This window comes from Aquarana catesbeiana, linkage group LG05 (assembly GCF_042186555.1).
Source record: "Aquarana catesbeiana isolate 2022-GZ linkage group LG05, ASM4218655v1, whole genome shotgun sequence".
NCBI classification, from domain to species: domain Eukaryota; kingdom Metazoa; phylum Chordata; class Amphibia; order Anura; family Ranidae; genus Aquarana; species Aquarana catesbeiana.
Genome location: NC_133328.1, coordinates 528,953,956 through 528,980,929, shown reverse-complemented (window position 1 = coordinate 528,980,929; position 26,974 = coordinate 528,953,956). Strand labels below are relative to the sequence as shown.

The window sequence follows — 26,974 nt, the reverse complement described above, 5'->3', positions numbered from 1 at the left end:
GAGCCTTTTAAATGCTGGGCATCCTCCTGGAGCAAGTACCCTACACTGTGGTCAAACAGTTCGAGTGACTCCTCAGGAGGACATGGTGGGGCTAGGGAAGGAGTCACTGATGCCGTTGAGCCGAGGGAAGAGGCCGCGTTGGCAGCTGCTTTGCCAGACAAAGTACCCTGAGCATGGGCGAGAGAGGATGAATGAATGAATGAATGAATGATTTGTAAAGCGCTGCAAATGCGAACTGAATCGCCTCAAGGCGCTGGATGCATTCTCTGATGTCAGCTTCTCAGAAAAGGAAGGTCTTTAGTTTTTTTCTGAAGGCCTGGTGGTTTTCTTCCATGCGGATGTTAGTTGGAAGAGCATTCCATAGTCGAGGTCCTTGGACTGCGAATCTTCGTTCTCCCTTTGCTTTGTAGCGGTATTTGGGAATGGTAAGGAGGTTTTGGTTAGCTGATCGAAGACTGCGATTCGGTGTGTAGTGTTTTATTTTCTCGCGGAGATATGGTGGGGCGTTTCCTTGTACGCATTTGTGGGTGAGGCAGAGGGTCTTGAATGTGATCCGATTCTTCACGGTTAGCCAGTGTAGGCTCTTTAGGGAGGGGGAGATGGATTCCCAGGGTTTTTTCCTGTTAACAGTCTTGCCGCCATGTTTTGGATGAGTTGTAAGCGCGCAAGCTGATATTGGGGTAGTCCTACGTAGAGCGAATTGGCGTAGTCGAGTCGGGAATTGATGATTGTTCCCACAACTGCCGCTTTGTCCTCTTCTGGGATGAAGGGGATGAGTCTACGTAGTTGGCGGAGGAGATGGTGGGATCCGCACACCACTGATCCTATTTGTGCATCCATTGTCATTCCTGAGTCAAAAATGACTCCGAGACTCTTGGCTTTGGTGCTTGGGGAGATGGTCTGTCCAAGGATGGTGGGAGGTGTCCACGGAGTCTTTATTTTGGAATTTTTGTTGGCATGTAGGAGAAGAAGCTCTGTTTTTGATCCGTTAAGTTTGAGGGAGCTAGTGGTCATCTAGTCATCTATTAAGGTGAGGCATTTCTGTAATTGCTGATGAAGGTCTTTTTGTCCGTTGATGCGAAGGTAGAGTTGGGTGTCGTCAGCGTATGAATGGAAGCAAAGATCGGTTTTCCTGATGATATTGAGAAGTGGGCGGATGTATATGTTGAATAGTACTGGTGACAAGGGTGATCCTTGAGGGACTCCGCAGGAGACTGCCCGGGTTTCCGAGGTGAATGTTCCTAGTTTCACTGTTTGGGAGCGATTCTCTAAGAAGGATGTAAACCATTTTAGAGCAGAACCTGTAGCTCCTGCTACTTCAGCGAGGCGGACAAGTAAAGTATTGTGGTCTACTGTATCGAATGCTGCGCTGAGGTCTAACAGTACCAGGATGAGGAGGATGAGGACGGCTTGGTCATCCACTCGACCAAGTCTTCCGCATGTTGCGGCTCAACACGACCAGCTGCCGAAAAAAAGGCCAAGCGTGTCCCACGGCCACGTGCTGATGAGGATGCACCGTCTCCACGACCAGCACTGTTGCCTCTAGTATATATATATATATATATATATATATATATATATATATATATATATATATATATATACACTGATACTGCAGCTAGCAAAATCAACTGCCTGCCTGTAGTATGAGAACACCACCAACCTTCTACAGGTAGCTTTAGCTGAACACTGTGCAGAGCTCACAAAAAACGAACTTGTAGCTTATTTAGCTGCCTGTGGTAGTGATAGGATCGGGAAAACACCACCAACCTTCTACAGGTAGCTTTAGCTGAACACTGTGCAGAGCTCGCACTACACTAACTTGTAGGTTTAGCTGAACACTGTGAGGAAGACGCACTACACTAACTTGTAGCTTATTTAGCTGCCTGCAGTAGTGATAGGATCAAGAAAACACCACCAACCTTCTACAGGTGGCTTTAGCTGAACACTGTGCAGAGCTCGCACTACACTAACTTGTAGTTTTAGCTGAATACTGTGAGGAGGACACACTACACTAACTTGTAGATTTAGCTGAACACTGTTCAGAGGACGCACTACACTAACTTGTAGCTTTAGCTGAACACTGTGCAGAGGTCGCACTACAATAATGCCCTGTACACACGGTCGGATTTTCCGACGGAAAATGTGTGATAGGACCTTGTTGTCGGAAATTCCGACCGTGTGTGGGCTCCATCACACATTTTCCATTGGAATTTCCGACACACAAAGTTTGAGAGCTTGCTATAAAATTTTCCGACAACAAAATCCGTTGTCAGAAATTCCAATCGTGTGTACACAAATCCGACGGAAAAAGTGCCACGCATGCTCAGAATAAATTAAGAGACGAAAGCTATTGGCTACTGCCCCGTTTATAGTCCCGACGTATGTGCTTTACGTCACTGCGTTCAGAACGATCGGATTTTCCGATAACTTTGTGTGACCGTGTGAATGCAAAACAAGTTTGAGCCAACATCCGTCTGAAAAAATCCATGGACTTTGTTGTCGGAATGTCCGATCAATGTCCGACCGTGTGTACAGGGCATAACTTGTAGTTTTAGCTGAACACTGTGAGGAGGACGCACTACACTAACTTGTAGCTTTAGCTGAACACTGTCCAGAGGTCGCACTACACTAACTTGTAGTTTTAGCTGAACACTGTGAGGAGGACGCACTACACTAACTTGTAGCTTTAGCTGAACAATGTTCAGAGGATGCACTACACTAACTTGTAGCTTTAGCTGAACACTGTGCAGAGGTCACACTACACTAACTTGTAATTTTAGCTGAACACTGTGAGGAGGACGCACTACCCTAACTTGTAGCTTTAGCTGAACACTGTGCACTACACTAACTTGTAGTTTTAGCTAAACACTGTGCAGAGGTCACACTAAACTAACTTGTAGCTTTAACTGAACACTGTGAGGAGGACGCACTACACTAACTGTAAATAGTCTAGCTGCCTGACTGTGGTACTAATAGGATCAAAGGACACCAGCAATTTTCTTCAGGTAGCTGTAAATACTGTAACAAGACAAGCCTGCCTGTCAGTAGAAAGATAACAGGAACGGATCTAGCTAAACTGAATATAGTGAATATATATATATACACAACACCTGGGATGCATATATATACACAATACACTGTAAGTGCAGCTAGCTCACTGACTGTCCTGCCTAATCTATCTAACTTAAATCAAATGACACTGTCTCTCTGTCTATATCTTTCAACGCCGGAACACACACTACACAGGGCCGCCGTGCAGGCGGCCTTATATAGTGTGGGGCGTGTACTAAATCCCCTGAGCCATAATTGGCCAAAGCCTCTTTTGCTTTGGCCAATTACGGCTCTCTGTTCAGACGGCGCTGTGATTGGCCAAGCATGCGGGTCATAGTGCATGCTTGGCCAATCATCAGCCAGCAATGCAGTGCGATGCCGCAGTGAATTATGGGCCGTGACACGCCACACGAATTTGGCGCGAACGGCCCATATCATTCGCAATTCGGCGAACGGGCGAACAGACGATGTTCGAGTCGAACATGGGTTCAACTCGAACACAAAGCTTATCCCTAAGTAAGAATATGTACATATGTGTTCATAGCCTGGAGAAGCAAGAAGGAGAATTCTTGTCTGTCCTTTATTTACAAACTCAACTGAGAATGTGGCTAGGTACACCCTCAACGTTTATTCTGGTAGATTTAAACAAATGAATCATAGTTTCATACTAGCAAGTAGCAATACTTACTTTTCAACTTAGTTTCAAAAATATATATCCACTGATGCATGGTTGAGTCCCCAAACATGTAGAAGAACCTTCCCTTCATGCAAGCATTTCGTTCTTCTACTTCATGGTACGTCTGCATTTTGCAAGTCTTTGGGTACCAAATATTGTTCATGACATATCCACTGGGGTATTCTAATTTCCCTCCCGTTTTGCATTTCTCTTTTGCCTCTAAACTTGAATCTGACAAAAATATAATAGAAGTATTTGCATTAATAATATAACCATTACTTTTGAATTGTACCACAGCTATATAAATTTATTGTACAACCATTCAATTATAGAGACCATTTGCATCTGAGATCAATTTTTTCATTTCAACAAAAAGTGACTAGAACAAACCATGGATATGTTAGGCACTTATTGTAACACGCAGCTGTAATATTATGCAAAAGTGTCAGATGAATGAGAGAAAAACTATACTGGTTATTTATTTTTATTTTTTTACATATACTGTATACAATGTACAATTTTTGTTAAACGAATATAATATGTATTACAAGGCAAACACACAAAGCAGGGTTCCCATGGAGAGCTCAGCAAAACCTGTTTTCTTTCAGATATATTTTATAATAATTGGCATAGCAATGTGTCCACTGGGTCTGCATGTACATTCATTCTGTGCAAATTGATAATTGAAAGAATTTTCTCTTCTGAATAAATGTTCTCTTATTATGGGTTGAGGAACATAGAGGGCATTAAAAAATGAATGTAACCAATAAATGTAAATGGTTACATTGATTTGCTAATTCCCTCCAGCATTCTCTAGTATTTTTTGTTACAAAGACATATGTACAGTATCTCACAAAAGTGAGTACACCCTCGCATTTTTGTTAATATTGTATATCTTTTCATGTGACAACACTGAAAAAATGACACTTTGCTACAATGTAAAGTAGTGAGTGTACAGCTTGTATAACAGTAAATTTGCTGTCCCCTCAAAATAACTCAACACACAGCCATTAATATCTAAACCACTTGCAACAAAAGTGAGTACACCCCTAAGTGATAATGTCCAAATTGGGCCCAATTAGCCATTTTCCCTCCCCGGTGCCATGTTACAAGGTCTCAGGTGTGAATGAGGAGCAGGTGTGTTAAATTTGGTGTTATCGCTCTCACTCTCTCATACTGGTCACTGAAAGTTCAACATGGCACCTCATGGCAAAGAACTCTCTGAGGATCTGAAAAAAGAATTGTTGCTCTACATAAAGATGGTCTAGGCCAGTGATGGCGAACCTTGGCACCCCAGATATTTTGGAGCTACATTTCCCATGAGGCTCATGCACTCTGCAGTGTAGTTGAGCATCATGGGAAATGTAGTTCCAAAACATCTGGAGTGCCAAGGTTCGCCATCACTAGCCTAGGCTATAAGAAGATTGCCAAGACCCTGAAACCGAGCTGCAGCACGGTGGCCAAGACCATACAGTGGTTTAACAGGACAGGTTCCACTCAGAACAGGCCTCGCCATGGTCGACCAAAGAAGATGAGTGCATGTGCTCAGCGCCATATCCAGAGGTTGTCTGTGGAAAATAGACATGTGAGTGCTGCCAGCATTGCTACAGAGGTCAAAGGAGTAGGGGTTCTGCCTGTCAGTGCTCAGACCATACACTGCACGCTGCATCAAATTGGTCTGCAAGGCTGTCGTCCCAGAAGGAAGCCTCTTCTAAAGATGATGCAAAGAAAGCCTGCAAACAGTTTGATGAAGACAAGCAGACTAAGGACATGGATTACTGGAACCATGTCCTGTGGTCTGATGAGACCAAAATAAACTTATTTGGTTCAGATGGTGTCAAGTGTGTGTGGCGGCAACCAGGTGAGGAGTACAAAGACAAGTGTGTCTTGCCTACAGACAAGCATGGTGGTGAGAGTGTCATAGTCTGAGGCTGCATGAGTGCTGCCGGCACTGGGGAACTACAGTTCACTGAGGGAACCATGAATGCCAACATGTACTGTGACATACTGAAGCAACGCATGATCCCCTCCCTTCGGAGACTAGGCCACAGGGCAGTATTCCAACATTAAAACGACCCCAAACACACCTCCAAGATGACTATTGCCTTGCTAAAGAAGCTGAGGGTAAAGGTGTCTCCAGACCTAAACCCTATTGAGCATCTGTGGGGCATCCTCAAACGGAAGGTGGAAGAGCGCAAAGTCTCTAACATCCACCAGCTCCGTGATGTCGTCATGGAGGAGTGGAAGAGGACTCCAGTGGCAACCTGTGAAGCTCTGGTGAACTCCATGCCCAAGAGGGTTAAGGCAGTGCTGGAAAATAATGGTGGCCACAAAAAATATTGACACTTTGGGCCCAATTTGGACATTTTCACTTAGGGATGTACTAATTTTTTTTGCCAGTGGTTTAGACATTAATTGCTGTGTGTTGAGTTATTTTGAGTGGACAGCAAATTGACACTATTATACAAGCTGTACACTCACTACTTTAAATTGTAGCAAAGTGTAATTTCCTCAGTGTTGTCACATGAAATGATATAATAAAATATTTACAAATATTGTGAGATACTGCATTTCCTATGCTCCATATAGAGACCATAATGCGGTATTTTACTACTACTTATAATAAAAGAACATTTGTACAGAAAGGAAAATAGCCCAAAGAACATTTGTTTTTGCCCAGTTCACACAGAAAGAATGTGCATTCACTTGATAAATGGCTATGCATTTTTTTTATGAATCCCTTATGCCAGTTATAGACAGCTCGAACCTTGTATGGGCAGGCTGAACTTGGGTACAACCAGCCTGCCTGATTTTAAGTGCAATTATTGCAAGCAGCTGCTAAAGCTGCTAACATTAATCACGGTTTCTCCCGGCGGGGGCGACTTCACGCACCCCCCCCTCCACCGCTGGGAGAACACAGTGGCTTGGCGGGAGGGAATCCACTGACTGTGTTGATGGGGGATCAAGCAAATTTCATGGGTTCAAGGAAAGAAATTTGCTCCGTCAATGGCCAGCCTCTCTGTAGATAGCAATTTGAAGAGAGGAGGAGAGAGTGGGATGAGTCATTGCTCTTGTAACTCAGTATTTAAATTTCAGCTTGAGGTACTGTGGTGTGTAAACAACTGTCTTTTTCCATTGTAGGGAAGGGAAGCTGGAAATTGTAAAAAGGAGGCAAGAAGCTCCACATGCTCCACACATAATATTCATCTGCAATATTTACCTGTCTAAAAATATATTTAAAAAAGAAAAGGAAATACTTCTCATCATAATAAAGAAGATATACAGTATCTCACAAAAGTGAGTACACCCCTCACATTTTTGTAAATATTATATTATATATTTTATGTGACAACACCGAAGAAGTGACACTTTGCTACAATGTAAAGTAGTGAGTGTACAGCTTTTATAACAGTGTAAATTTGCTGTCCCCTCAAAATAACTCAACACACAGCCATTAATGTCTAAACCGCTGGCAACAAAAGTGAGTACACCCCCGAACATTGGGTACTCGCCCGCTCGGCGAATTCCAAACATTACGGGGCGTTCTCAGCAAATTCAAGCACCGCGGAACGCCCCATAATGCACTGGGAGGTCGCAGTGCATTAACGTCTGCTGATTGGCCAAAGCATGCACCAGACTTGCATGCTTTGGCCAATCACAGCGCGATCTGCTGTGAGAGCCATGATTGGCCAAAGGCAGGGTGCCTTTAGCCAATCATGGCTCAGGGGGCTAGGTCCATGCCCTACACTATATAAGGCTGCTTACACGGCGGCCGTATGTAGTGTGACATGGAGATTGAGAGAATAAGGCTTTGTACACACGATAGGATTGTCCGACAACAACACCATGGATTTTTTTCCGAAGGATGTTGGCTCAAACTTGTCTTGCACAGACACGGCCACAGAAATGTTGTCGGAAATTCCAAACGTCAAGAACATGGTGACGTACAACATGTATGACGAGCCAGTTCAATAGCCAGTGTGGCTCTTCTGCTTGATTCCGAGCATGCGTTAACTTTTGTGTGTCGGAATTGTGTACACACGCTCGGAATTTCTGACAAGAAGTCTTGTTGTTGGAAAATTTGAGAACCTGCTCTCAAACATTTGTTGGCAAAATTTCGACAACAAATGTTCTATGGAGCATACACACAGTCGGACTTTCCGACAAAAAGCTCACATCCAACATTTGTTGTCGGAAAATCCGATCGTGTGTACGGGGCATTAGAGCTAGATTAGGCAGGTTAGTTAGTGGCATGCAGGCAGTTTAGTGTGTGTATATATATACAGTCAGGTCCATAACTATTGGGACATCGACACAATTCTAATCTTTTTGGCTTTATACACCACCACAAGGGATTTGAAATGAAACTAACAAGATGTGCTTTAACTGCAGACTTTCAGCTTTAATTTGAGGGTATTTACATCCAAATCAGGTGAACAGTGTAGGAATTACAATAGTTTGTATATGTGCCTGCCACTTTTTAAGGGACCTAAAGTAATGGGACAATTGGCTGCTCAGCTGTTCCATGGCCAGGTGTGTGTTATTCTCTCATTATCCCATTTACAAGGAGCAGATAAAATGTCCACAGTTCATTTCAAGTGTGCTATTTGCATTTGGAATCTGTTGCTGTCAACTCTCAATGTGAGATCCAAAGAGCTGTCACTATCAGTGAAGCAAGCCATCATTAGGCTGAGAAAACAAAACAAACCCATCAGAGAGATAGCAAAAACATTAGGTGTGGCCAAATCAACTGTTTGGAACATCCTTAAAAAGAAAGAACGCACCGGTGAGCTCAGCAACACCAAAAGCCCCAGAAGACCACGGCAAAAACAACTGTGGTGGATGACCGAAGAATTCTTTTCCTGGTGAAGAAAACACCCTTCACAAGAGTTGGCCAGATCAAGAACACTCTCCAGGAGGTAGGTGTATGTGTGTCAAAGTCAACATTCAAGAGAAGACTTTACCAGAGTAAATACAGAGGGTTCACCACAAGATGTAAACCATTGGTGAGCCTCAAAAACAGGAAAGCCAGATTAGAGTTTGGCAAAAAAAAATCTAAAATGCCTTCACAGTTCTGGAACAACATCCTATGGACAGATGAGACCAAGATCAACTTGTACCAGAGTGATGGGAAGAGAAGAGTATGGAGAAGGAAAGGAACTGCTCATGATCCAAAGCATACCACCTCATCAGTGAAGCATGGTGGTGGTAGTGTCATGGCGTGGGCATGTATGGCTGCCAATGGAACTGGTTCTCTTGTATTTATTGATGATGTGACTGCTGACAAAAGCAGCAGGATGAATTCTGAAGTGTTTCGGGCAATATTATCTGCTCATATTCAGCAAAATGCTTCAGAACTCATTGGATGGCGCTTCACAGTGCAGATGGACAATGACCCGAAACATACTGCGAAAGCAACCAAAGAGTTTTTTAAGGGAAAGAAATGGAATGTTATGCAATGGCCAAGTCAATCACCTGACCTGAATTCGATTGAGCATGCATTTCACTTGCTGAAGACAAAACTGAAGGGAAAATGCCCCAAGAACAAGCAGGAACTGAAGATAGTTGCAGTAGAGGCCTGGCAGAGCATCACCAGGGATGAAACCCAGCGTCTGGTGGTGTCTATGCATTCCAGACTTCAGGCTGTAATTGACTGCAAAGGACTTGCAACCAAGTATTAAAAAGTGAAAGTTTGATGGATGATTGTTAATCTGTCCCATTACTTTTGGTCCCTTAAAATGCGGGAGGCACATATACAAACTGTTGTAATTCCTACACCGTTCACCTGATTTGAATGTAAATACCCTCAAATTAAAACTGAAGGTCTGCAGTTAAAGCACATCTTGTTAGTTTCATTTCAAATCCATTGTGGTGGTGTATAAAGCCAAAAAGATTAGAATCGTGTCAATGTCCCAATAATTATGGACCTGACTGTATATGTATACACACATACATATACATAAATACACAGTTGTGCTCATAAGTTTACATACCCTGGCAGAATTTATGATTTTTTTTGGCCATTTTTCAGAGAATATGAATGATAACACAAAAACATTTCTTTCACTCATGGTTAGTGTTTGGCTGAAGCCATTTATTATCAGTCAACTGTGTTTACTCTTTTTACATCATAATCACCCAAAGGGCCTGGTATGGTCTGGGAGCTGGGAACCCACGCCAATTTTTTCCTTGGTTTTTTATCTACAGTGGGGACGGAAAGTATTCAGACCCCCTTACATTTTTCACTCTTTGTTTTATTGCAGCCATTTGCTAAAATCATTTAAGTTCATTTTTTTCCTCATTAATGTACATACAGCACCCCATATTGACAGAAAAACACAGAATTGTTGACATTTTTGCAGATTTATTAAAAAAGAAAAACTGAAATATCACATGGTCCTAAGTATTTAGACCTTTTGCTCAGTATTTAGTAGAAGCATGCTTTTTGATCTAATACAGCCATGAGTAGGGGCGTTGCTAGGTCTACAAAAGATCTGGGGCTAGAGCCCATAGGAGCGTAATAAAGAAAGTTATACGCTTGGGCGTGCATACACATGTATATAGAGTAATATACGTGTGTGTGTATATATCCCCAGAGAGCCCCCCCTTACATCAGGTTCCCCAGAGAGCGCCCCCTTTACATCACGGTCCCCAGAGAGCCTCCTCCTTACATCAGAGTTCCCAGAGAACCTCCTCCTTACATCAGAGTCCCCAGAGAGCCTCCCCTTGCACCAGGGTACCCAGAGAGCCCCACCGCTTACATCAGGGTTCCCAGAGAGCCCCCCTTACATTAGGGTCCCAATAAAGCCTCCCCCTTAAATCATGGTCCCCAGAGAGCCTCTCACTTGCATCAGGGTCCCCAGAGAGCCCCCCACTTACATCAGGGTCCCCAGAGAGCCTCCCCTCCCCTTGGGGACCCCTGCAGATACTCGGGGCTATGGGCCCCAGATTAGGGGCTATAGCCCCAAAAGCCACCCCCTAGCGACGCCACTGGCAATGAGTCTTTTGGCAAAGATGCAACAAGTTTTTCACACCTGGATTTGGGGATCCTCTGCCATTCCTCCTTGCAGTTCCTCTCCAGTTCTGTCAGGTTGGATGGTAAAAGTTTGTGGACAGCCATTTTTAGGTCTCTTCAAAATGCTCAATTGGGTTTAAGTCAAGGCTCTGGCTGTGCCATTCAAGAACAGTCACAGAGTTGTTGTGAAGCCACTCCTTCGTTATTTTAGCTGTGTGCTTAGGGTCATTGTCTTGTTGGAAGGTAAACCTGCGGCCCAGTCTGAGGTCCTGAGCACTCTGGATATCCCTGTACTTGGCCGCATTCATCTTTCCCTCGATTGCAACCAGTCATACTGTCCCTGCAGCTGAAAAACACCCCCACAGCATGATGCTGCCACTACCATGCTTCACTGTTGGCACTGTATTAGACAGGTGATGAGCAGTGCCTGGTTTTCTCCACACATACCGCTTAGAATTAAGGCCAAAAAGTTCTATCTTGGTCTTATCAGACCAAAGAATCTTATTTCTCACCATCTTGGAGTCCTTTAGGTGTTTTTTAGCAAACTCCATGCAGGTTTTCCTGTGTCTTACACTGAGGAGAGGCTTCCGTCGGACCACTCTTCCATAAAGCCCCGACTGGTAGAGGGCTGCAGTGATGGTTGACCTTCTACAACTTTCTCCCATCTCCCGACTGCATCTCTGGAGCTCAGCCACAGTGATCTTTGGGTTCTTCTTTACCTCTCTCACCAAGGCTCTTCTCCCCCGATAGCTCAGTTTGGCCGGATGGCCAGCTCTAGGAAGGGTTCTGGTCATCCCAAACGTCTTCCATTTAAGGATTATGGAGGCCAGTGTGCTCTTGGGAACCTTAAGTGCAGCAGAAATTGTTTCGTAACCTTGGCCAGATCTGTGCCTTGCCACAATTCTGTCTCTGAGCTCTTCAGGCAGTGATTCTCATTTGCTCTGACATGCACTGTGAGCTGTAAGGTCTTATATAGACAGGTGTGTGGCTTTCCTAATCAAGTCCAATCAGTATAATCAAACACAGCTGGACTCAAATGAAGGTGTAGAACCATCTCAAGGATGATCAGAAGAAATGGACAGCACCTGAGTTAAATATATGAGTTTTTACAGCAAAGGGTTTGAATACTTAGGACCATGTAATATTTCAGTTTTTCTTTTTTAACCACTTGAGCCCCGGACCATTATGCTGCCTAAGGACCAGAGGTCCTTTTCCAATTTGGCACTGCGTCGCTTTAACTGCTAATTGCGCGGTTATGCAATGCTGTACCCAAACGAAATTTGCGTCCTTTTCTTCCCACAAATAGAGCTTTCTTTTGATGGTATTTGATCACCTCTGCAGTTTTTATTTTTTGCGCTATAAACGGAAAAAGACCGAAAATTTTGAAAAAAAATGATATTTTCTACTTTTTGTTATAAAAAAAATCCAATAAACTCAATTTTAGTCATACATTTAGGCCAAAATGTATTCGGCCACATGTCTTTGGTAAAAAAAATGTCAATAAGCGTATATTTATTGGTTTGCGCAAAAGTTATAGCGTCTACAAACTAGGGTACATTTTCTGGAATTTACACAGCTTTTAGTTTATGACTGCCTATGTCATTTCTTGAGGTGCTAAAATGGCAGGGCAGTACAAACCCCCCCCCCCAAATGACCCCATTTTGGAAAGTAGACACCCCAAGGAAATTGCTGATAGGCATGTTGAACCCATTGAATATTTATTTTTGTCCCAAGTGATTGAATAATGACAAAAAAAAAAAAAATATTTACAAAAAGTTGTCACTAAATGAAATATTGCTCACACAGGCCATGGGCCTATGTGGAATTGCACCCCAAAATACATTCAGCTACTTCTCCTGAGTACGGGGATACCACATGTGTGGGACTTTTTGGGAGCCTAGCCGCGTACGGGACCCCGAAAACCAATCACCGCCTTCAGGATTTCTAAGGGTGTAAATTTTTGATTTCACTCTTCACTGCCTATCACAGTTTCGGAGGCCATGGAATGCCCAGGTGGCACAACCCCCCCACTTTCCAAAATGGGGTCATTTGGGGGGGTTTTGTGCCACCTGGGCATTCCATGGCCTCCGAAACTGTGATAGGCAGTGAAGAGTGAAATCAAAAATTCACGCCCTTAGAAAGCCTGAAGGCGGTGCTTGGTTTTCGGGGTCCCGTACGCGGCTAGGCTCCCAAAAAGTCTCACACATGTGGTATCCCCGTACTCAGGAGAAGCAGCAGAATGTATTTTGGGGTGTAATTTCACATATTCCCATGGCATGTTTGAGCAATATATCATTTAGTGACAACTTTGTGCAAAAAAAAAAAAAATTTGTCTCTTTCCCGCAACTTGTGTCGCAATATAAAATATTTCATGGACTCGACATGCCTCTCAGCAAATAGCTTGGGGTGTCTACTTTCCAAAATGGGGTCATTTGGGGGGGTTTTGAACTGTCCTGGCATTTTATGCACAACATTTAGAAGCTTATGTCACACATTACCCACTCTTCTAACCACTTGAAGACAAAGCCCTTTCTGACACTTATTGTTTACATGAAAAAGTTTTTTTTTTTTTTGCAAGAAAATTACTTTGAACCCCCAAACATTATATATTTTTTTAAAGCAAATGCCCTACAGATTAAAATGGTGGGTGTTTCATTTTTTTTTTTTCACACAGTATTTGCGCAGCGATTTTTCAAACGCATTTTTTGGGGAAAAAACACACTTTTTTAAATTTTAATGCACTAAAACACACTATATTGCCCAAATGTTTGATGAAATAAAAAAGATGATCTTAGGCCGAGTACATGGATACCAAACATGACATGCTTTACAATTGCGCACAAACGTGCAGTGGCAACAAAATAAATACATTTTTAAAAGCCTTTAAAAGCCTTTACAGGTTACCACTTTAGATTTGCAGAGGAGGTCTACTGCTAAAATTACTGCCCTCGATCTGACCTTCGCGGTGATACCTCACATGCATGGTGCAATTGCTGTTTACGTTTGACGACAGACCGCCGCTTGCGTTCGCCTTAGCGCAAGAGCAGGGGGCGACAGGGGTGCTTTTTTTTTTTTTTCTTTATTATTTTTTTGCTTTTTTATCTTATTTTTAAACTGTTCCTTTCATTTTTTTTTTTTTAAATCATTTTTATTGTTATCTCGGGGAATGTAAATATCCCCTATGATAGCAATAGGTAGTGACAGGTACTCTTTTTTGAAAAAATTGGGGTCTATTAGACCCTAGATCTCTCCTCTGCCCTCAAAGCATCTGACGACACCAAGATCGGTGTGATAAAATGCTTCCCCAATTTCCCAATGGCGCTATTTACATCCGGCGAAATCTAAGTCATAAAATGCTCGTAGCTTCCGGTTCCTTAGGCCATAGAGATGTTTGGAGCCACTCTTGTCTCTGATCAGCTCTATGGTCAGCTGGCTGAATCACCGGCTGCATTCTCAGGTTCCCTGTTGAGACAGGAGAGCCAGAGAAAAACACGGAAGACGGTGGGGGGGGGCATTCCCTCCCACGGCTTGTAAAGGCAGTCTAGAGGCTAATTAGCCGCTAGGATTGCTTTTACATGAAAGCCGACCGCTGGCTGAAAAGAATGATACCAAGATAATACCTAAACCTGCAGGCATCATTCTGGTTTAACCACTCAAAGTTGTGAATGGCGTACCTGAAGACAAAAAAATGGTTAACAATGGTTAACAATAAAGCACAGTAAACAGTAAAGTATAAATAATTACATACCTGAAAAACAAACATGATAAAACATAATAACAATAACAATAACAATAAAACATTGCAGAATAGAATACAGTAAAAAAAGAGCAGAACAATAGAGAGAGAGAGAATAGAGAGAGAGAACAATAAAACGACAACTATTTTTTTTTATTTTATATATATATATATTTTTTTTTACACTTTTTTTGTAACTAACTTTTATAACTGTAACCGGTTCCAGGTTCGGGTCTCTCAAAATGCGATGGCATCTTGGGAGACCCTGTGAAAGTGTGCCTAGTCTGTGGAATGCTGTACCCTACGCTAATACTCAACTAGTGCATGGTAGCGTTCAAAACATTCACCAATGCAAAGACCAGGATTGTCAGGACAGGAGGGACAATAATAGCGGGTGTCACGCCTATATCCGCGCTTGCTGCAGACACGACATCTTTTTTGGGGGTTCGTTGGGTAGGGGTACTCGGGAGGACATAAAGAAAATGCCTCTCATGCAGCCGACTGCATTTGGTTGGGGATGTGAATGGGGGAAGTACGGGTGCTGCAGAAGTGGTGGGTTCCCAATTAGGATTGGCGAATGCAGCAGGAAGGGCACTATGGGCACGACGGGCCTGTGTTTATCTTCTTGGTGGCAGCGGGACACTATTTGTGCTTGCCACCTCACCAGCTTGAACTGCACTTATGGGACTCGCCACGTCACCAAGTGTTACTGCAGCGCTGGTTTGACTACGACCAGGGTATACTAGGCCGCTGGTGCTTGCCAGTTCAATAAAAAGCTTCCAAAAAAACTGTTAGCGATCGCAGGGATCAGGCCTGACTCTGCAAATGCTGCAGTTATGCGTTTAGTGTTTTGTAAGTGACAGTGATCGATCGATACTTCACTTGGGTGGGCTGGGCTGGGCCGGGCGGAGGGGCAAAACGCAGGTGCTAGCAGGTATCTGGGCTGATCCCGCTAACACTGCGTTTTTGGGAACCCTAAACTGCTGGGGACGCTAGTATAGATCTGATCGGATCAGATATTGATCCGTTCAGATACTATACCACTAAAGGAGGCGTATGCTGCGTACGTGGGTGTTAGTGGTACTGGCGCTAACCTGACGCTGCCTGGGGCCGGTGCTTGCTAGTTCACCAAAATGCTACCAAAAAAACTGTTAGCGATCGCAGGGATCAGGCCTGACTCTGCGAACGCTGCAGTTATGCGTTTAGTGCCTTGTAAGTGACAGTGATCGATCGATACTGCACTTGGGTGGGCTGGGCTGGGCCAGGCGGAGGGGCACAACGCAGGTGCTAGCAGGTATCTGGGCTGATCTCGCTAACACTGCGTTTTTGGGAACCCTAAACTGCTGGGGACGCTAGTATAGATCTGATCGGACCAGATATTGATCCGTTCAGATACTATACCACTAAGGGAGGTGTATGGTACGTGCGTGGGTGTCAGTGGTACTGGCGCTAACCTGACGCTGCCTGGGGCTGGTGCTTGCCAGCTCACCAAAATGCTACCAAAAAAACTGTTAGCGATCGCAGGGATCAGGCCTGACTCTGCGAACGCTGCAGTTATGCGTTTAGTGTTTTGTAAGTGACAGTGATCAATCGATACTGCACTTGGGTGGGCCGGGCGGAGGGACAAAACGCAGGTGCTAGCAGGTATCTGGGCTGATCCCGCTAACACTGCGTTTTTGGGAACCTTAAACTGCTGGGGATGCTAGTATAGATCTGATCGGATCAGATATTGATCCGTACAGATACTATACCACTAAGGGAGGCGTATGCTGCGTGCGTGGGTGTTAGCGGTACTGGCGCTAATCTGACGCTGCCTGGGGCGACGCATATCACCGCCGGGCGACCGGGGGGCTAAACCTTTATTCGGTAATAAACGGCGGGTGCCCTGACACTATAAAAAATAAACAAACTAACCAGCGTCACCCGTAACAGTTATACGGTGATCAGTGGTGAAAGGGTTAACTAGGGGGCAATCAAGGGGTTAGAACATTTATTAGGTAGTATATGGGGGTCCCTGTCGCTATAAAACGCTGACGGCGAACCTAAATATTTACCTCACTAACTAGCATCACCAGCGACACTAATACAGCGATCAGAAAAATGATCGCTTAGCGACACTGGTGACAGGGGGTGATCAAGGGGTTAAAACTTTATTAGGGGGGGTTAGGGGGGTACCCTAGACCTAAAGGGGGGTAATACTCACTGTCCCAACACTGTAACTGTCACAAACTGACACCAATGCAGTAATCAGAAAAAAAAAAAAAAAAAACTGCTGGTGTCAGTTTGTGACAGGGAGGGGGGGGTGATTGGGGGGTGATCGGGGGGCGATCGGGGGGGGGATCGGGGTGTTTTGTGTGCCTGGCATGTTCTACTGTGTTGTGTAGTGTTGGTGCACTCACATACCAGTCTTCTCTCCTCGGCGCTGCAACGGAATACCGAGCCGAGGAGAGATGACATCATTTCCTTTGCTGCTGTTTAGCATACAGCAGCAAAGGAAGTAATCTGATTGGCCGGCGGCGATCACGAGGGGGGGGCCACGAACGGATGGCCTCCCCCTCACCTCCGATCGCGGGGGGACAAAACGGGACCGCCTCGGGCACCGGGGGGGGTCCGATCGGACCCCCCACCCGCGGGAGGCAAATCACGTACATGTACGTGATTTTGCCTGCCCGTGCTGCCTTGCCGACGTAAATCGGCGTGAGGCGGTCCTTAAGTGGTTAATAAATCTGCAAAAATGTCAACAATTCTGTGTTTTTCTGTCAATATGGGGTGCTGTGTGTACATTAATGAGGAAAAAATGAACTTAAATGATTTTAGCAAATGGCTGCAATATAACAAAGAGTGAAAAATTTAAGGGGGTCTGAATACTTTCCGTCCCCACTGTATATTGCCGGGAGCCGGCAATACATTACAGCCGTGAGCAAGTTTAAAATGACATTTTTTTCCTTTAGAAATTGTCAGGGCTGGGCTCAGCCCTTCCTTCTCAGAGCTGGCCGCTCAGCTGTCGGCTAATTGCCAGCTCCCTCTCTCCACAGTTACTCAGCTGTTGATGATATCCTGTTCGTCACTCCTGCCTACTCAAACCATTCAGCCCAGTGGATCTCTGCCTTTGCCTTAGTCAACATCACAGAGACGCTCTCCTGCATTCCTAGTAAAAGACTTGCTTGGCTGACATCCCTTCTTGGCTCCAGATCCTGCTTGCTGGTTTACTATGCTCATCTCCGGCTCCCTGACGTTTGGTTTGTCTGACTATCCATTCCGGTTCCTGAACTCTGACTATGTTTTGACTACATTTTGTTCTATTTGCTTTTATTATTAACCACCTCAATACAGGGCGCTTACACCCCCTTCCGACCCGGACCAATTTTCTGCTTTCAGCGCTCTCACACTTTGAATGACAATTACTCAGTCATGCAACACTGTACCCATATGAAATTTGCGTTCTTTTTTTTCATACAAATAGAGCTTTCTTTTGGTGGTATTTAATCACTAGTGGGTTTTTTATTTTTTGTGCTATAAATATAAAAAGACCATACATTTTGTGAAAAAAATGCCTTTTTCTTTGTTTCTGTCATAAAATTTAGCAAATTAGTAATTTTTCTTCATAAATTTTGGCCAAAATTTATACTGCTACATAGCTTTGGTAAAAAATAACCCAAATCAGTGTATATTATTTGGTCTTTGTGAAAGTTATAGGGGTTTATTTACTAAAGCTGCAGAGTGCAAACTCAGACTCACTTCTGCATAGAAACCAATCAGCTTCCAGGTTTTATTGCCAAAGCTTAATTGAACAAGCTGAGGTTAAAAGCTGATTGGCTCCCATGCGGAGCTGCACCAGATTCTTAGTGCACCGGTTTTAGTAAATCTACCCCATAGAGTCTACAAACTATGGTGCCAATCACTGAGAATTGATCACATCTGATCAGGCCTTCAGTGTATCTCATTTCTTGAGACACTAACAAGTCATGAAAGTACAAATACCCCCTTTTTAGAAAGTAGACATTCCAAGGTATTAAGTAAGTAGCATGGTGAGTTTTTTTAGTTGTAATTTTTTCCCACAATTCTTTGCAAAATGAAGATTTTTTTTTTTTTTACAAAATTGTCATATTATCAGGTTATTTCTCACACACAGCATATGCATACAACAAATTACACCCCAAAATACATTCTGCTACTCTTCCCGAGTATGGCGATACCACATGTGTGTGACTTTTACACAGCCTGGCCACATACATAAGGCCCAACATTGAAGTAGCACCTTCAGGCGTTCTACGAGCATAAATGACACATCTCATTTCTCAACCACCTATTACACTTTTAAAGGCCCTGGAGCACCAGGACAATAGAATTGCCAAAGTGGGGCGGTACCATCTGTGATCGCCCGTGACTTCATCACGGCCGATCACATGGTAAACAGCCATGCCCAGTGGCCATTCACCCCCCTCGGTGGCTAGCGGTGCCTCCTTGACACACCACCACAGAAAGTACAGGGCTGCATGCACACGATTGCACGCATGCCCTGTTTAAATAGACGGATGTCATATGACACCGTCCCAGAACAAGAACTGCGCCGCTTGGCCGGTGGGCACAAGCAGTTAAACAAGTGTGATTTAACTGTACTTCTGTCTCGGTCTGATTTCATGGTTTCTGACAGTAGGTGAAGGCCATGAATTCAGAAGATACAGTCAATCCACATTTTTTCCAGATTGAATGAGCAAGATCACCGCATGGATCAGTTTGCCATGGCATTACAAACATTACCTGGCATTACCTGAGTTGCACGGCTCACCTGGAATCTCCCACTTACCTGGAATCATCGCTGCTGCTGCACCAGTCTCTGTGCAGGCACCCACCTCAAGTATTACCTCTATAAGAGGTACGTCTGGTTTCGCTCTGCTTCCCCAGAGATTTGGGGCGATCCTGTTCAATGCAGAGGGTTTCTCAACCAGGTTGAGATATACTTTGAGATGCTGCTCCAGGCGTTTCCCACGGACAGAAGCAAAGTAGGTTTTGTGATATCTTTGCTTTCTGAGAGAACCTTGGCCTGGGCAAACCCTCTATGGGAGACCCAAGAACCTGGTGTCTTGAGTTACCCTGAGTTTGTGGCCTCCTATACCCACTGAGCTGGAGAAGTTGATCACGTTTGCCATCCTCATTGACTCCAGACTCAGAGAAAGACTCTTTTAAGGAGCGCTTGCGGAAGCATCCTGTATGTTTGCCTCCGAGCTTTGCAGTCCCACCCTCACCTCCTATGCCTCCTGGTACCGAGTCGGTCAGTGAAGATGAACCCATGCACTTGGGCTTCACGCATCTCTCTGTGGATGAGAAAACCTTTAGGAAGAGGGAGAGATTGTGTCTTTATTGTGGCCAGGCAGGTCACTTTTTGAAGTCCTGTCCTACCCATCCAGGGAACGCCCGAACCTTGAGGTCCTGTCACGGACAGACCTTAGATGGTATTGTTTCTTTTTTTTTCCACGATGCAATATATATATATATATATATATATATATATATATATATATTTTTTTTTTTTTTTTTTTTTTTTATTATTTATTTTTATTTTATGACAAATCCAACATACAATAATACAAAACACGTTTTACTCCCAACTAAAATTTCACTTAACATTTTACCATATGTAAGATCTGTGGAAGCCTGTTATAGGCTTTTCTAGCATGGACCCCTTCACTTTCAGGTAAAAGGGGCAGTCTAGCATTTTTTAGGAATTCTTTTGTCTTCACTATTTTCTCTATTGCCTGTTGTCCCTTCTGGTTTACTGAATAAAGGGCCCCATAGTATCTTTTATACACCTTCACTATCTGTTTTGTCGTGTATACCATTTCCCTGTTCTTATTTTGGATTTTTTCTATGTAGCTTATAGATTTTTTCTTTTTTAACATTCTCGCTAGGTGTTTACTCGCTTTATTGCTCCATTGATATCTTTCTTTTGCGATTCTATTGAATGTCCTTTTTGTCTCCTGTTCCATGATGTCTTTTAGTTCATCTCTCTTCAATAGTAATCAATGAAATATCTCCTGATGTTGACCTTGATATTTTTTATGATCTTGTTCCAATCTATATATCTCTTCTATTAAATAATTCATATTTTTAACTTTCTCTTTTTTTCTCCCCTCACCTATGGAGATAAGGATACCCCTAATTTATGGGCCTCCCAAAGGGTGGCTTCTGAAATATCCTTTGTGTCATTAATAAAAAAGTATTGTTCCATTTCATTTTTGACTGTGTCTGCTACTTCCTCGTCCTGTAATAAGGCTTCATTCAGACGCCATGAATAAGGCTGTCTTTGAATTCCTGGTATCCTCATCTTCATTGTCACTGTGGAGTGGTCAGATAACGTAGCTATTTCTATGTTTGTTTCAATTACCCGCTCCAGTAGCCTATATAGTCTATCCTAGAGTACGTCCCGTGTAATCCTGGATCTTTGGGTGTTGGACCCTCCATACGTCCATCATTTGGCATTGATGTATTTTCTGCTTTATCATTTTTAACAGGACATTACTGTCCAGTTTAGGGCCAATGATGAAATATCACCTCTCCCGTCTTGAAGTCCATTAGCTTGCCTAAGGCACCTTTCAAGTACTTTATAGTATTTCTATTGGGGCAGTATATATTTGCCAATGTACATGTTATTTCGCCCAAGTCTACCCTTGAGGAAAAGGGAATCGACCTTCAGGGTCTATCATCCTATCCTCAAGTGTAAACCTCGTCCCCTTCACGAAGCCAATTGCAACACCCTTGGCCCTCTTAGTTGTTGAGTCCCTGTAATACCAGTTCAGAAAATCTTTGGAGTATAATTTCACATTTGTTTCATGAGAGAGGTGGGTCTCCTGAAGAAACACCACTTCTGCTCTATACTGTTTAAGTTTTTTTAAAATGTTATATCTCTTAACTGGCGTATTCATACCGCGGACATTATATGTCAAAAAATTTGTATCTGTCATCTGTATTTAGTATAGTATAGTCTCACTGAATAGGATTGAAATCTCTCCTGGTGGATCCCTGTTCTTTTACAAATCTGGAGGTGTTGACTCATGTAATCGGGCCTTTGTCTTCTTTGGGTAATTGCTGTTTCTTTTTTGCGAGATACTTCTCCTCCCTCCCCCATTCCCACCTCCTCCCTTCCCCCCTCCCCCCTCTTGGCCACTTACTGGCTCCTGAACCATAGGTGGGGCTATATTCCATCCCCACTCCTGGTTTTCCAACCTTGAGATGTGGCTCCGGCCGTGCTCCCCATTCCCACCCCCACCCCTAGACCGGGGGTGGAGGGGTGGGCCAAGAGCACCCAGGCAGACCCTCAATGCCAGTTTTCGAACCCCACTTGGCCTATTAGGCACGCTGGAAATCCCCAGTTGTATTTGATGTTCTGTACCCGCATTTGCTCCAAATGGGGTTTTAGGAGTAGTCGCCTAGCGAGTGTTTCTGGGGCCAAGTCAGTGAAAAATTGGAGCTCGGCCCCTTCGTATTTTATGGGTGGCATTTTCCTCCAAATTTCCACTTTATCTTCACTGTTTCGTCCCCAGTTATTTCGTCCCCAGTTATTTATCGTTTCACGATTAAGAATGTCTATCCGATTCCGTTGATTATGGAATTATTTGACCGCCTCAATGGAGCCATGGTTTTCACGAAGCTTGATTTGAGAGGGGCATACAATCTCGTGAGGATTAAGGAGGGCGACGAGTGGAAAACTGTGTTTAATACCAGAACACTGGTTACACTTTACTGTAAGAGCGGCAAGGATGTGGAATTCCCTTCCTCAGCGGTGGTCTCAGCGGGGAGCATCGATAGTTTCAAGAAACTATTAGATAAGCACCTAAATGAACGCAACATACAGGGATATACAATGTAATACTGTAATACTGACACATAATCACACATAGGTTGGACTTGATGGACTTGTGTCTTTTTTTCCAACCTTGCCTACTATGTAACTATGTAACTATGTAACAGGCCATTATGAGTACCTCGTAATGCCTTTTGGCCTTTGTAACGCCCCAGCAGTTATCCAGGAATTTATTAACGATGTCCTCCGAGATTTGTTGCAGTTATGTGTGGTGGTTTATCTCAATGATATCCTCATATTTTCCAAGTCCCTGGAGAGCCACCACACAGATGTCTGTCGTGTGCTTCAGAAACTAAGAGAGAACAATCTCTATTGTAAATTGGAGAAGTGCGAGTTCCATCGTGAACAGGTTAAATTCCTGGGTTATGTCATTTCCACTGCTGATTTTTCGATGGACCCAGAGAAACTTTCAGCAGTCCTACAGTGGCCCCAACCCGTGGGTTTACGACCTCTGCAGCGTTTCCAAGGCTTTGCCAACTATTATCGGAAGTTTATTTGTAACTTCTCATCTCTGGTCAAGCCCTTGACTGATATGACCAGAAAGGACGGTAACCCACAGAGTTGGTCTCCGGAGTTTGTTAAGGCCTTTGAGAGTCTCAAGGCTGCCTTTGTTTCTGCTCCTGTGTTGGCACATCCTGATCATATGTTAACTTTTATCCTTGAGGTTGATGCTTCTGAGACTGAAGTTGGCGCCCTTCTGTCTCAACGTCCTACCTCTGAGAGCGCTTTGCATCCTTGTGGCTACTTTTCCAAGAAATTGTCACCTGCGGAGTACAATTACAAGATTGGTGAGCTGTTGGTGATCATTTTAGCCCTGAAAGAATGCGTCAGGTACTCACCAAGGCCGGAATGCTGAGAGTGGCTTCCCTAGCAACTAGGTGCGTGATACCCCTGAAGGTGGCACAGAGGTATCAGGCACGGAGAGGCACGGATTGCCAGCAGCTGTGCAGGCCGCGAAGGTATCTTTAGGCGTGTAGAACCCGTGTAGAATGGACTGGTTGCTGGACCGATGAGAAGCGGTAATTGTAATAGCAAGTCCTTCAAACGGGCTGAGGGTCAAACACCGGATAATCGTAATAGCAAGTCCTGAATCAAGCCGAGGGTCAAACACTGGAGAGAAGATAAGCAGAGGAGTCCTTAATCAAGTCGAGGGTCAAACACTGGAGAGAAGATAAGCAGAGGAGTCCTTAATCAAGCCGAGGGTCAAACACTGGAGAGAGGATAAGCAGAGTAGTCAAACGATCCGGGTCACTATAGGCAGGAACAGGTATGCAGAGAGTAAATGGGAACACTGGGAGCTGAGAAGACAAACCGGCAACAAGCACAAGGCATAGCTGCCTTTATATAGGCCTGCCAAGGGGACGTCCCACTGTGCGTGCACGCACTCATGAACCCACATGTGTTAACCCGTTCAGATCACGCGCTCCTACCCGCCGATCGTGTACCCGTACGTGTTGATATGCGACTCTACCGTGCTAATCCTCTGACAGTGCCCCCCCAAGGGGCAGCCTCTGGATGCCCAACCTGGGCAAGATTCCTGGTTGTCTCCTGTGGAAATTTTGTATTAAACGAGGGGCGTGTAAGTTGCTGGAAGATTCCCAGGAGTTATCTTCTGGGGGGTATCCTTTCCATTTGACAAGATACTGGATCTGTCCCCCCCTTTTCCTACAGTCCATTATAGACTCCACTTCGTACTCCATTTCACCTTCAATTTCAATTGGAGGAGGTCGTGGTTCCGTTCTTCCAGAAAAAGGACTGGGGACCACTGGCTTCAGTAAAGATGCATTGAACACCGGATGTATTTTATACATGACAGGAAGGGCTAACTCGAAAGCCACAGGGTTCACCACCTTCTTAATTTCAAAAGGGCCAATGAACCTTGGACCTAGTTTGCAGGATGGGCAAAGCAATCTGAGATTAATAGTGGATAGCCATACTTTGTCCCCAATCTTGAAACTTGGGTTAGGCCTTCTTCCTCTGTTATAGTACTTCTCGTAACTGTTTTGAGCCTTCTTCATGGTTTCCTGGATCTGCAAAAAATTGGTTTGGATAAAGTTTATCCGATCTTGTACTGCAGGGGTTGACACTTCAGGAATGGAATCTGGCAAAAAGGAGGGATGAAAACCGTAATTAGCCCAAAAAGGTGTTTGGTTAATGGCGGAATGAGTGGAATTGTTGTAAGCAAATTCTGCACAAGGAAGGAGAGTGGACCAGTTATCTTGGGAACATGAGCAAAAGCAACGGAGATATTGTTTCAGGGTTTGATTCGTCCTTTCTGTTTGACCGTTGCTTTGCGGGTGGTATGCTGAGGAGAGGGAGGTCCTTATTTCAAGGGATTTGCAGAGATCCTTCCAGAATTTTGAGGTAAATTGGATTCCTCTGTCTGATACGATGTTGTGGGGAACACCATGAAGCCTCACGATTTCTTTGATAAAAATATTTGCTGTAGCCAGGGCAGAAGGGGTGCCCATCATGGGCAGGAAGTGTGCCATCTTTGAGAGGCGGTCAACCACCACTAAGATGGTAGTAAATTTTTCAGAGGGAGGAAGGTCCACAATGAAGTCCATAGAGACCTCTTTCCATGGAAGTTCAGGGACACTAAAGGTCTCAGAAGCCCCCAAGCCTTAGTGTTTGACCCTTTGTTACGTTGACACGTAATACAGGATTGGACATAGTTTTTACAGTCCTGACTCCAACCCGGCCACCAGTTGGAGCAATGAACCAATTCTGAGGTTTTCCGGATTCCGAAGTGACCTGCCAACTTATGGTCATGGAAGCTCTGTAATACTTGAAGTCTTACTGGAGAGGGAACAAATACTGTATTTATCGGCATATAACACGCACTTTTTTCCCCTGAAAATCAGGGGAAAACCGTGGGTGCGTGTTATAGGCCGATCCCCGTCGATTTTGTGTCATCGGAGCGATCTCGGCAATTGCCGCGGTCGCCGCCGTCACGGCTGTACATGTCGGCGGCGACCGCGGCAATTGCCGAGATCGTTTCGATGACACAAAATCGGCGGGGATCGGCCGAAAAAAGCCGAGAACACTCGGGTATGTGTATCTCGGCTCCGACGAATCCCTGCAGTCTCGGCGCCATATTTGAATCTAACCACGGCTGTGTATGTCTGCGGCGAGTGCACAAAGCTGCACTGACATGGCTGCACTGGGGCAAGGCTGCACTGGGGCAAGGCTGCACTGGGGCAAGGCTGCACTGGGGCAAAGCTGCACTGGGGCAAAGCTGCACTGACAAGGCTGCACTGACAAAGCTGCACTGACAAGGCTGCACTGGGGCAAGGCTGCACTGACACAGAAACTGCTGCAGATGGACAGATAAGGCTGCATTGATGGGCATTTTAATGTAAGTTTTTTTTCCTTAAACTTCCCTCCTAAAAGTTTTTTTTCCTTAAAATTCCCTCCTAAACTTGGGGTGCATGTTTTAAATGCCGACACGTGTTATACGCCGATAAATACGGTACTTTATTTTGGGCCCACTGTAGGCCATCCCTCTTCCTTAAGGAGGGTACTTCAGGTTCCGTGCATTGGCTGGATGCCTCTTTGATGGCAGTTTCGAGATCAGGTTGGACAAGAAGGAAGTTATGTGGGGATAAGATGGTCCCAGGCTCAGTTGCCTCATTGACTTCTGGAAACATTCGGGAGAGTGCATCCGCTTTTCCGTTCTTTGAACCGAGTCGGTAGGAGATGTGTAAATTGAATCTGGAGAAGAATAACACCCATCGGGCTTGTCGAGGTCAGAGTCGCTTGTCCATTCGGAGATACTCCAGGTTCCTATGATCAGTAAAAATCATTATGGGTTGAGATGCACCCTCCAGCAAGTACCTCCACTCCTCCAGAGCAAATTTTATAGCCAGTAGCTCTCGGTCACCAACGTCATAGTTCCTTTCAGGTGGGCTTAACTTGTGAGAGGCAAAGCCAACTGGATGAAGAAGGGCCTTCGGACCGCTCCGCTGGGACAAGATTGCACCTATCGCTGATTCGGAGGCATCTACTTCCAGTACATATGATAAGGCTGGATCAGGGTGTTGTAGTATGGGAGCTGATGTAAAAAGACCTTTGAAACTTATCAAAGGCTTCCTGGGCTTCCTGGGGCCATTGAAACTTGACTTGCTGGCGGGTGAGTCGAGTAATGGGAGAGATAATTGAAGAGAATCCTCTAATGAACCTGCGGTAAAAATTGGCAAAGCCAACGAACCGCTGGATTCCCTTCTTATCTGAAGGAGCTGGCCACTCCTGGATGGTTTTAACCTTTTGTGGGTCCATTGCGACCCCTTCCGTGGAGATGATGAACCCAAGGAACTGGATGGTGTTTTTTTCAAACTCGCATTTCTCCCCCTTTAGGAAGAGACCATGCTTCCTGAGAACTGAGAGTACCTTCTTTACATGGGTGCGGTGTACTTCTATTGAGCTGGAGAAAATCAAAATATCATCAAGATATACAATCACAAAGTTATCTAGGTACTCACGGAAGATGTCGTTGACTAGGTGTTGGAACCTGGCCGGGGTATTACAGAGTCCAAAAGGCATCACTAGATATTCAAAGTTCCCAAACCTGGATCTGAAGGCCGTGTTCCACTCATCCCCGACACGTATCCAAACAAGATTGTATGCTCCCCG

The 26,974-nt window shown here is 44.5% G+C and overlaps 1 protein-coding gene across 4 annotated transcripts in view; it reads right to left on the bottom strand.

Annotated features, from left to right (window-relative positions):
• The window catches only part of LOC141145227 (NXPE family member 1-like), a 452,066-nt gene that overhangs the window by 21,040 nt on the left and 404,052 nt on the right, over positions 1-26,974 (bottom strand). For all 4 annotated transcript variants that reach the window (XM_073631731.1, XM_073631732.1, XM_073631730.1 and 1 more), the window contains exon 5: positions 3,743-3,961. In XM_073631731.1, the coding sequence (XP_073487832.1) occupies positions 3,743-3,961 (219 nt within the window). The remainder of the gene's footprint in view (positions 1-3,742; positions 3,962-26,974) is intronic.